The sequence below is a fragment of the Cynara cardunculus genome (assembly GCF_001531365.2).
Source record: "Cynara cardunculus var. scolymus isolate 2C chromosome LG 2, CcrdV1, whole genome shotgun sequence".
Classification (NCBI taxonomy): Eukaryota; Viridiplantae; Streptophyta; class Magnoliopsida; order Asterales; family Asteraceae; genus Cynara; species Cynara cardunculus.
Genome location: NC_037529.1, coordinates 2,351,583 through 2,363,839, shown reverse-complemented (window position 1 = coordinate 2,363,839; position 12,257 = coordinate 2,351,583). Strand labels below are relative to the sequence as shown.

Here is a 12,257-nt window from a genome sequence, read left to right as displayed (position 1 = left end):
CTCAATCTATACAAACAGACAGTTTTATTCATATATGACTTAATAGAAACCAATCAAACAACCTCTAAATCTCTTTAAAATTATTTTAGAGTTTTTTTCCAATTAATTTTAAAACTTTATAAAATTAATTGGAGTTTACACAAAGAAATTGGTCTAAACACTTTTAAAATAAAATATAGAAACAAAGATGTAAAGTTAAAAAGACCAAATGGGAAGAAAAGTCCAACATTACMCCCCCCCCCCCTCTCCACTATGAAGTTTCCAAATTCTATTGTTATGTTTTATAATTTAATTTATGTTTAATTGTTTAATATATCTAATCAAACACCCATTTAATTAGGGGTGTTTATGAGTCGAGTTGATCGGGTTAAAGATATTTGAACAACACAACTCAATGCTTGCGATTTGAAAAAATCTTAACCAATAGAATTACCTCGGGGGACGTTTTTGACCATATAGGGGGAAATGTGGACCCCTTGTGTACTTTGTTGGTCAAATCGCCCCGGTATGATCAAAAGCCTTCGAGGGTGATTTCACAACAAAAATATTGTGAAGATTACGCTCACAATTTTATAATAAAGATTAAAATGTAAAAAATGTTTTCATAAAACTAATGAAAACATGCCTATGTCAAGTTATTCCAAGTCTATATATAGAAAGAGAAAAGTGTACTTAACCTATCCAATAAATAAATAGCATATTAAACAAAAGATAGTGGATACACAACATAGATCCATGGAATACTCATTGAAAAAGACAAGTCACGTACACCCCCTTTACCAACCTGATTATGATTCATGAAGTAGTGATATGATATCATTTGCCCACTTTTACCCAATCCAACACACCCATAGGTTATTATTAGGTAAGTGAAATTGGAATCAAAGTCGATTCAACGTACCAAAACCAGATCAAAATTCAGCTTACAGACGTCAATTATCTTCTCTCACTCCCTCCCTCCCTCCCTCCTCTCTTACTTTCCCTTTTTTCCATAACTAACACCAAGAGTTTCTCTAAATTGCTTCCGCCATAGCTGGAAACCCACAGCTTTCTTTATCTCTTATCTATTTCTGGGTTTCTGAGCTACAAATCTCCACTGATTTAAGGTCATTTTTTTGGAGTTTTCTCTAATTCGGGTTTTCATCAAGTTTTAAACCCTTTGAGAAAATATTGTCTCCTCTTATCTTGTGGGTCTGGTTCGATATAGATAGATACACACAGATTTGAAGCTTTTCTTGATGATGAATGTTACCTTTGTCTTTATTAGCTAAAACTGCAATTAGATTTAATCTATTTCTGTAAAAAAGCCATTACCCAGATGGTGAAATGTTCTTTCCACCATTTGAATCTCTATTGCTATTAGAACACACACGCACACACACTTTCATCCTCTTTATTCCAATTCCAGTTACTTTAATAAAGATCCATGATTATGATGATGGGTGTAGAGGTCATCAGTTATGAAAAAGCTTTAAGGGTTTTGGAGCTCATTTCAACTGGCTTCAGTTTGTCATTTGTGTTTCTATCTCTTCTAGTTGTTTTGGGCAGAAAGATAGAAGTTTATCTTCATTCAAATCAATTGATCAAGCAAGATTCAGATGGGGTTAATGAAGCTACTACCATTTTCACTGAAATTCAGAGTGTAGAAATTGGCAAAACTTATAAAGCTTCACTTTATTGCTGCTTCTATGTTTTGTTTCTACAAATTGTGGTTTTGTGTTATAATGGTATCTATTTGATCCAAGGGGGAAAGGGTATTAACTTGGAGCCTTTGATCTTGCCTACATCTCAGGGTTTATCTTGGTTAGTTTTGAGCTTTTCTGTTCATAATTGTAGGGTAAAACCTCTTGAGAAGTTCCCATTACTAATTAGGTTATGGTGGATTGTATCTTTTATCATCTGTTTATCTACCCTTTATGCTGATGGGATGGAAATTGGAATTGAAGGATCAAAACACTTGAATTCACATCTTGTAGCTAATCTTGCATCAACCCCAGTTCTTGGTTTCTTGTGTTTTGTTGGTTTGAGGGGTGTAAGTGGTATAGAAATTGTAAGGGGTTCGGATCTTCAAGAGCCATTGTTGGTGGAAGAAGATGCGGGTTGTCTTAAGGTTACCGCTTATAGTGACGCGGGTGTCTTTAGTTTAGCCACTTTATCGTGGTTAAACTCTCTTCTAGCCATCGGTGCTAGAAGACCGCTTGAACTCAGAGATATCCCACTTCTTGCTCCAAAAGACCGGTCTAAGTTCAACTATAAGATCGTAAATTCGAATTGGGAGAAGTTAAAATCCGAAAATCAGCCATCTTTAGGTTGGGCTCTCTTTAGATCATTTTGGAAAGAAGCAGCCAAAAATGCGGTTTTTGCAGGATTGTACACTTTAGTTTCGTATGTAGGTCCGTATATGATTAGCGATTTCGTTGATTATCTAGGCGGAATCGAGACTTTCCCTCATGAAGGTTATGTTCTTGCTGGTGTGTTCTTTGTAGCTAAATTGATGGAGACTTTGACTACCCGGCAATGGTACCTTGGTGTCGACATTTTGGGAATGCACGTGAGATCGGCTCTCACCGCCATGGTTTACCAAAAGGGGCTCCGTCTTTCGAGCTCATCGAAACAAAGTCACACCAGTGGCGAAATCGTAAACTACATGGCGGTAGATGTACAAAGAGTAGGAGATTATGCTTGGTATCTCCATGATATATGGATGCTACCAATGCAGATCATTCTTGCACTTGCAATTCTGTACAAAAGTGTCGGAATTGCTTGTATCGCGACTCTAATTGCCACCATTCTTTCGATAGTTATAACGATTCCTCTAGCACAAGTTCAAGAACTTTACCAAGATAAGTTGATGGCTGCAAAAGATGATCGGATGAGAAAGACGTCCGAATGTCTTAGAAACATGAGGATTCTTAAATCACAAGCTTGGGAAGATCGGTATAGAAGGCGATTAGAGGAAATGAGGAGTGTTGAGTTTAGATGGCTCAAGAAAGCTCTCTATTCACAGGCATTCATCACTTTCTTTTTCTGGAGTTCTCCGATTTTTGTGGCTGCGGTCACTTTCGGAACTTCAATGTTGATCGGTCGTCAGCTTACGGCCGGAGGTGTTCTTTCGGCTTTAGCCACTTTTAGGATCCTCCAAGAACCACTCAGGAACTTCCCTGATTTGGTATCGATGATGGCACAGACAAAAGTGTCTCTTGATCGAATCACTGGATTCTTACAGGAAGAAGAGCTGCAAGAAGATGCAACGATTGTGTTACAACGAGGAGTCTCGAATGTGGCAATAGAAGTTAAAGATGGCGAGTTTCGGTGGGACCCATCTGTTCCGAGGCCAACGTTATCTGGTATTGAAGTGAAAGTAAACAGAGGGATGCGTGTGGCGGTCTGTGGTGGTGTTGGGTCTGGTAAATCAAGCTTTCTTTCTTGTATTCTTGGTGAGATACCAAAAGTTTCTGGTGAAGTAAGTTCCTTTTGGATGTTTAGATTCAACGGTTCAGGTTCAGGGAAAAACCGTAAAGAAAATAAAAAACTGAGGAATACCCTGATAATCGTTCATCTAGACGGTATGCATATGTGCACACAAGTGATATGTACATGCAAGTAATTTGTAACTTGCACATGCACACGTGCATAAAAACTAAAAACAACTAATTATACATGTATATACATGTGCATATGCACCACATGCACATGTGCATAAAAACCAAAAAACAGCTTCAATTACTTGTATGCTTATGTGCATACCATCCTATGAACGGTTATCAGGGTGTTCGTCAGTTTTTCATTTTTTGGGTTTTCCCCAAAACCTCCCTCTAGATTGAAGATTTAGTTTCTTGATGTAAATTGAACCATATAAACCCAATTTTTTTCTTGTTTTGAACTGTAATTCAGGTTAAGATATGTGGGTCTGCAGCATATGTATCTCAATCTTCTTGGATACAATCGGGAAACATAGAAGAAAACATCTTGTTCGGTAATCCAAAAGACAAAGCAAAGTACAAAAATGTTCTTCACGCGTGTTCGCTCAAACGGGATTTGGAGCTTTTTTCACATGGAGATCAAACCATCATCGGTGATCGAGGCATAAACTTGAGCGGAGGCCAGAAACAACGAGTTCAGCTAGCCAGAGCACTTTATCAAGATGCCGATATTTATCTTCTTGATGACCCTTTTAGTGCCGTGGATGCACACACCGGTTCAGAACTGTTTACGGTTAGAATTGCTCACTAAAGCCATAAGATTTTCATATTATCGTTGCTATGTGAGTCGATCTAACATGCAATATCGTTCTTCAGGAGTACATATTGACAGCATTAGCTACTAAAACTGTAGTCTATGTAACACATCAAATTGAATTTCTACCAGCTGCTGACTTGATACTGGTAAAAAACCTTCTTTCTTTTATAGTTTGTATTCGTTTTCGCACAGAAAGTTCACGCGTAATCTTTCACATTACAGGTTCTTAAAGAAGGTCAAATCATTCAAGCTGGAAAATATGATGATCTCTTGCAAGCAGGAACCGATTTCAACACGTTGGTTTCAGCTCATCAAGAAGCAATCGAAGCTATGGATATTTACAATCATTCATCCGAAGAATCAGATGAAAACGACCCTCTTGATAGGCCGATTCATATGGGTAAGAAATGTGAGTCAGTTGGAAGCAGTATGGACCGAATGGCAAAGGTTCCAACCGAAGGCCCGTCCCGTTCAGACCTTAAAGCAATCAAAGAGAAGAAGAAAGCGAAACGTTCACGAAAGAAACAGCTTGTTCAAGAAGAAGAAAGGGAAAGAGGGAAAATTAGTATGAAAATATATTTTTCGTATATGGCTGCAGCTTATAAGGGCTTATTGGTTCCGCTTATTATTATAGCACAGACCCTTTTTCAGGTTCTTCAGATAGCTAGTAATTGGTGGATGGCTTGGGCTAATCCGCAAACAGACGGTGATTCAGCTAGAGTTAGTAGTATAGTGCTTATTGGAGTTTATATGGCACTTGCTTTCGGGAGCTCGTGGTTTATTTTCGTTAGGGCGGTTTTAGTAGCGACATTTGGTCTTGCTGCTGCACAGAAACTGTTTATGAAAATGCTTATAAACGTGTTTAGAGCACCGATGTCTTTCTTTGACTCTACGCCCGCTGGACGGATATTAAATCGTGTATGTTTGCCTTTTCTTTTTCTGTCTGTTAGTTGGTTTTCTTTTGTGAATGCAATCTTGATCCCTTTTTTGGCTTATCAGGTGTCTGTTGATCAAAGTGTTGTTGATCTCGACATTCCTTTTAGACTCGGGGGATTTGCTTCAACGACTATTCAACTTCTTGGAATCGTTGGTGTAATGACTCAGGTTACGTGGCAAGTGTTGCTTCTTGTTGTCCCGATGGCGATTGCTTGCTTGTGGATGCAGGTAAATTACTTTGTCGATATTTGGCAACCATAAGCTAGCTTATTGGAAAAGCCCGTTTGGTAAGTCATAAACTAGCTTGTCGAAAAGATCGAGGTTTTTTCTTCCAATCGTTCCCCTTATATGTTAGAATTGAGCAACTTTTCAACACGTCTATGTGGGTGCATTTGGTATCCAATCAGGACAAGGACAATACATGACAATTGTTCAACATTTGGTAAGATATAACAGATAAAATGACAAATTTACCTCTAATGAGTTTTTTATATTATATATATTTGGATTAATTTATTAAATTATAATAAAAAAATATTTTTTATAATAAAATATACTATTAGAAAGTTTTTGTCAAGACGATTAAAATGATACCAAAATAAAAAGTTTATGTAGTTTCCAATTTTTATTCTAGTACATTCTTCATATTATTTTATTATTGTTAATATTTAATAAATTACAAAAATTAACCAAAATATAGAAACCACATAAAAATAATATTTTTAGGACAATAAAGTGAGTTTAAAAAGCATAAAATACAATAAATAAAATTTAAAGAATGAATAAAATGTAATCAGTGAAGCGTATTTGATGTTTTAGATGAGAATTAAGTCTTATTTTGAGATTATATCGGTAAAATGTAGGTTTGTTCCATCCTGTTCCATGGGGTGGGGTGGAACAGGTTGTTCCTGTCTTGTTCCACATAAAAGTTCCGGTCTGTTCCACATAGAAGTCCTGCCAAACATGGAACAGTGATCCTTGTTATGTTTTGTCTTGTCCAGTGTACCAAATGCACCATTTAGGTCATTTTACATTGTCCTCTAGTTTATCAGCCGGTTTTTACCAAAGGCGACTAGTTTTTCCAGCTAACAAAGCTAGTTATAATTGAACGAGTGCAGAAATACTACATGGCCTCGTCAAGGGAACTAGTGCGTATTGTTAGCATCCAGAAATCTCCGATCATCAATCTTTTTGGAGAATCAATTGCCGGGGCAGCTACAATCCGAGGTTTTGGACAAGAAAAACGGTTTATGAAGAGGAACCTCTATCTTCTTGATTGCTTTGCTCGTCCATTCTTTTGTAGCATTGCCGCTATCGAATGGCTTTGCCTACGGATGGAATTATTATCAACCTTTGTCTTCGCTTTTTGTTTGGTTTTATTAGTGAGTTTCCCACGTAAAGCTATAGACCCGAGTAAGTTTTCATGTTGTTTAGAAAATACAAATGCTATTCAGCCATTTAAGGCGAAATTCGTCAAAATGCAACAAAGTTCCAAAATTTCCTATTTTGTACTCATTTTGACCGATAACCTGTGATCTTGTTTCTTTGACCCGCTTACGAAGGTCAAAGAAGGGGTTATGGTGAAGTGGACTATAAACTTGATATCCACGTCATCAGATGTTAGAAGATTAGCAAGTCACCCAGTCAAATCGGTACAAAATAGCAAAATTTGAAACTTTGTTAAACTAAATAGGAACTAAAGCAAGCTTCATTGCATTTCGATGCATTTTGCCTTATAATATAGAGGGAGGTTTAGGGGAAAATCCCCCAAAAAATGAAAATTGAGGAACACCTTGGTAACCGTTAACGATATACACGTGCATACAAGTAATTGAAGTTGTTTTTTAGTTTCTATGTGCATGTGCATACTGTAAAGATAATGAATACTACGGTGTTCCTCAGTTTTTCATTTTTTTTTTTTTTTGGTTTTCCCCTGAACCTAACCCTATACCCTATACCCTATATATATTAAACGTTCTTATCGAGAGGTTTGCTTCTCCATCAGGTATGGCGGGATTGGCTGTGACGTATGGTCTACAATTGAATGCACGGTTATCACGGTGGATACTTAGCTTTTGCAAGCTTGAAAATAAAATCATATCTATAGAGAGAATTCATCAATATTGCCACATCCCGAGTGAAGCTCCACCAATTATCGAAGCATGTCGCCCCCCGCCCTTGTGGCCCGAGGAAGGAAACATTGAAATCATAGATTTGAAGGTATATTTACGGCATTTGGTTGTTTTCATATATGCTTTTCGTACACCTCTTTTGTTTTCACTTCTCATTGCAAATTGACCGCAAATACTATAGTTTGCAAGAATTAACGATTTTAGACAAATCGTGGAAATGCAAATGCAGAAAGACAATAATACTCGACTCTTTGCCCTCGGGGCGTAGCTCAGTTGGCAAAGGGGTAGAGTGACTTTGCTCAAATACACAACATATTCAAGTTTAGATCATGCAAGAGACGGGCTTGAACCCCTTTGCTAGCCTCAGTCGCTGACTCAGCTCTGAAATGCCTCCTCGCATGTGGTTCCTAGGGGGCGGGTTCCTTGTGGGGCCGGTCAAGGTTACCGGTAATCAACCTTTTCGTCAAATACTCCGAGTCTTTGTACAAAACATCCTCACACTTTTTTTCTTTTCTTCTTTACAACCAAATGTTCCACATATTCTCACTGGTGTCAAAGCGAACCCGTGATCGTTTGGTAGGGATGCTCATGGGTTGGGTTGATCGGGTTGAAGGCATTTGAACAACCCAACCAACCCAAAATATATCATTAGAAAGTTTTCGTCAAGACGATTAAATTGACACCAAGATAAAAAGTTTATGTACAATTTTTATTTTATACCTTTTCTATATTACTTTTTGCTATTAATCTTTAATAAATTATATAAATTTATCAAAATATAGAATCCGTATAAAAATAATATTCTGAAGTCAGTAAAGTGAAAGTTTAAAGAGCATAAAATACAATAAATAAAATCTAAAGAGGAAGGTGTATTTGATATTTTAGAAGAGAATTAAGTTTTATTTTGAGGTTATATTGGTAAAATATAGCCATATAGGTCTGTTCTATGGGGTGGGGGTAGAACACTCGTGTTCCACTCCGTTCCTATTTGTTCCACATAAAAGTCCAGCCAAACAGGGAACAGTGATCCCAACAATCCCTGTTCTGTCACGTCCAGTGTACCAAACGCACCCTATATGTTGGAACCATCGATCTTTCTACTCAAAAGCTTTTTTGGAGAGTGATATGACGAGGTTCCACATATTCTCATGCCCTACAGTTGGAAGGGTTTTTATCTCGTTGAAATTTACTAAAGAAATTTGATATAAGATGGGGTAAATCGAATACATTCATTCATACTGATGGACGTGGTATGATTCATAGGTTCGGTACAAAGAAAATTTGCCGGTGGTGCTTCGTGGTGTAACGTGTGCATTTCCCGGGGGGAAGAAGATCGGGATCGTTGGACGTACCGGAAGCGGTAAATCGACTCTTATTCAGGTGCTATTTCGACTAATTGAACCAGAAAGTGGCAGAATTATTATTGATAATATCGATATATCATCCATCGGACTTCATGATCTCCGTAGCCGGCTTAGTATCATACCCCAAGATCCCACCTTATTTGAAGGGACCATTAGGGGCAACCTTGATCCCCTCGAAGAACATTCCGATCAAGAAGTCTGGGAGGTTAGATATCTACTTTCTGATTGTTTTTCCATTAAGGGCATTGTTTGTTAGTAGCTTAATGAGCTTAATGGGCCCACAGCATATTCAATCAGCTATACATGACTGTTTCGTTGTGGCTTAATGGTATGGAAAGTGGCTTACTCGGTAAGTTTCCAGGGGCACTTTATGCAGACAGCCAAGTTTTTTCAAAACCTGTCTTCTCAATCAAAAACCATAGCTCATTTCGTCTATGAAGAAACCCATCCAACAAAAACCTTCGCAATCTATAGATCGATAAATCCACACAAAGAGCTTTATCTATACATGACTCAATGGAAAACCAACCAAACAGCTTCTCATTAAGTCATGTATGGATAAAGTTGTGTGTGTGGATTAATCTGCCTGTATAGATTGGGATTTTTTTTATTTGAGTGTTTTCTCATATATGGAAAGTAGTGTTTTTTTAAGTGGGATGGGCAGGTTTAGGAAAAAAAACTTGGCTTTATGTATAAAACTTCCTCTAGAAGCTTACTGAATAAGCCACTTTCTATTCTATTAAGCCACTACCAAACAATCATGTATAGATGACCAAATAAGTTGAGTTTCATTAAGCTGTTAAATACATGCCCTAAGTTCTGTATGGATAAAGTTGTCTGTATGGAAATTTGACTACTTTGAATATGATGAAACTTCACGATTAAATGAATGCGAGTCTATGATATGTGATAGGCACTTGATAAATCTCAACTTGGAGACGTAGTTCGTGAGAAAGAGCTAAAGCTCGATGCACCAGGTACATGATGGTTGCAATTCGAGGCTAAGAAGTTTAATTTCAGTTGATTAAGTGAAAATCTTCGGGTTTCTTGTTTTGTGGATTAAATGAATTGTTGTTGCAGTTTTAGAAAACGGAGATAATTGGAGCGTGGGTCAACGGCAACTTGTTTCATTGGGTCGGGCTTTGCTTAAACAGGCTCGAATCCTTGTGCTTGATGAAGCAACGGCTTCGGTTGATTCAGCCACCGATAATCTTATCCAGAAGATTATACGAACCGAATTTAAGGATTGTACTGTGTGTACTATCGCTCATCGAATCCCGACTGTTATCGATAGCGATCTCGTCCTTGTTCTCAGTGATGGTATGTTTGTTCTTCCGGTTATGTCTTAATAGACTGCTTTATATGACTTACGGTTTATAGAACCAAATAATTATGCGTCATATATAAAAGTGTTATAATAAGTTGATAGGTTGCTTTTGTATAACCTAACCAATTTTTCAGGACACTTCTGAAATAAAGTGTTGTGTTAGCTTTTTTACAGGACATTTTCAAGAAGTGTCCTATGAACACATGTTAATAGTTTCATTTTCGTCTCTGTGGTTTAGAAATTGCCATTTTTGTCCCCGGGCTAATTCCTACCTTTAAGTAATAAACCACTAGGATTGAAACAATGACAAATTGTAAATTGTAAGAACAAAAATAATAATGAATTACACACTATACGGGCTAAACTCGTAATTTCCAAACCATATGGACAAAAAGTGCAACTTTTAACAGAGGGACGAAAAATGTAATTTGCTCTTTGAAAATGTCCTAAAAAACTTGTAAGCACACTGAAAAGCGTTATATCAACTTATTATAACATCTTTATATGGAACGTACCTATAAAACAGTCTATCTTGACATTTGAACATATTTGATGAATTTGAGTTGATTTTGTAGGGCAAGTTGCGGAATTTGATTCTCCGGGTCGATTATTAGAGGACAAGTTTTCGATGTTTTATAAGTTGGTAACGGAGTACTCGTCTAGATCAAGTGGTATACCGGATTGTTGACGAAGAAGAACGAGGGTACGTGACGCATTACGAACCGGGCAATATTAATTAATATTTGTAACATATAAATACCTGAAAATAAAATTAAAAATGAAGAAAAGGTATATATATATATGCATTTGGTTGAGAATTAATAGGACAATTTTGTAATTAGAATCTAAGAAATATTATCCTTTCTAATTCTACCATATTGACTAGAGCTATCTTTGACTTTATTTGTTGTTGATTTTGTATGTAAAGTATTTACATTAATTGTTAGATATTTATGGTGGGGACTGGGGTTCGGGATGAGCAAAAAGTTATTTGATTCAATTTAGACTGATCGATTCAATAAGAATTGACTGATCATAATTGGATATCCAATTGTAACTGGATTGAATTGGATCCAAAATTTTAACATCTAAATTTGACCGGTTAGTTCTTGAATGACAGTCTAAAATCCAGTAAAACAGAATCTATTCCAATCCCATGTTTGATTTGTTAGATTATCTGGAAAAAAGAAATGCACAATATACTATATTTGAACGAATTTAGGGGACGTTTACAAAACGCTTACCAGGTTAAGTGTTTACTGACAAAATTCAACGTTATTACTTACAAAGTAAGATTTTAGTTCACAAGAAGAGTACCATATGCAACAATTTTACCCGGTAAGTGCTAACTGTGGTAAGAGTCTCGGTGCTTGTCTTTTCTCTTATCGAGTAAGATTCTTGCTCCTTCACATAATTAAATAATTAATATTTTTTTAATAAATTAATGTTATTAAAAAACAATTTGTATTTCCTTTTGATTTTATTCAATAAAAAGTGTAGAAGTGTGTGTGAAGGAACATGTTTTTGGCTTATAGATAGAGAAAGGCATCTTCTTGTATACTATTGAGTTTATATATGCTAGCACCAGGTGTATAACTAAAGCATGGTTCTTTCTTGCTAACTATAACCTCCACCATGAACCACCACAAACAACCACCACCACCCACCACCACCACCATCAACCTATCGGCTCTCTTGATGTCGTCGGAGAGCAACCGCAATCCCGCCTTCCCACCACCGAATGTGGAGGGCATGAACATGGGGGCCACAATGATCATCCACCGTGGGTCGGATGATGGCGGTGGTGTAAACATTTATGTAAATAACAATATACAAGGGTTGAATAACTCTGTAATGATCGGAAGCCGGTTGTACATGGGGGATCCCGGGGTTCGGTTCACTTTCAGAGATTCAAAGTTGGAGAGTTGGTTTTCAAAGAAAAGTAGCAGTCACGAAGGTTGTTTATCTTTTGGATTTTACGCGTTATCAATTTGTGTCATCGTTGTCGCTTTCATACTCGTGTTTTTCTTGTGAGCTTAACTTCGATTCGTTTCGTTATATATAGAGGAAAGTCCAGTCACAAACCTTATTTCCGTTGTGAATCAGGGGACAAACGAGTGTGCAACAAGTGCCCCATTTTGTCCTCATTTATCATGAATGATGAACGTGAATTTTTTACAACATTCATGATGAATGTTGCACCATAAAAGATGAATAATACATCATTTATGATAAAATATCCCGTGAATATCTGAAACA

The 12,257-nt window shown here is 37.0% G+C and overlaps 1 protein-coding gene across 1 annotated transcript; it reads left to right on the top strand.

Moving 5' to 3' along the window:
• The first annotated feature begins 1,438 nt into the window (after positions 1 to 1,438).
• LOC112508196 (ABC transporter C family member 5-like) lies at positions 1,439 to 10,901 on the top strand. The gene is made up of 11 exons (XM_025112984.1): positions 1,439 to 3,463; positions 3,895 to 4,215; positions 4,299 to 4,385; positions 4,462 to 5,157; positions 5,239 to 5,403; positions 6,294 to 6,588; positions 7,181 to 7,395; positions 8,571 to 8,876; positions 9,585 to 9,648; positions 9,752 to 9,991; positions 10,574 to 10,901. Exons 1-11 carry the CDS (start codon positions 1,439 to 1,441, stop codon positions 10,684 to 10,686), a joined length of 4,527 nt encoding a protein of 1,508 aa, XP_024968752.1. The 3' UTR covers positions 10,687 to 10,901.
• Positions 10,902 to 12,257: the final 1,356 nt, after the last annotated feature.

What these genes read in the sequence shown, in the direction of transcription:
- LOC112508196 (XM_025112984.1), top strand. Translation starts at nt 1,439, where the DNA reads ATGGGTGTAGAGGTCATCAGTTATGAAAAAGCTTTAAGGGTTTTGGAG. An exon ending in CCGATCAAGAAGTCTGGGAG is followed by an intron (nt 8,877 to 9,584) that starts GTTAGATATCTA and finishes GATATGTGATAG; the next exon opens with GCACTTGATAAATCTCAACT. An exon ending in GCTAAAGCTCGATGCACCAG is followed by an intron (nt 9,649 to 9,751) that starts GTACATGATGGT and finishes TTGTTGTTGCAG; the next exon opens with TTTTAGAAAACGGAGATAAT.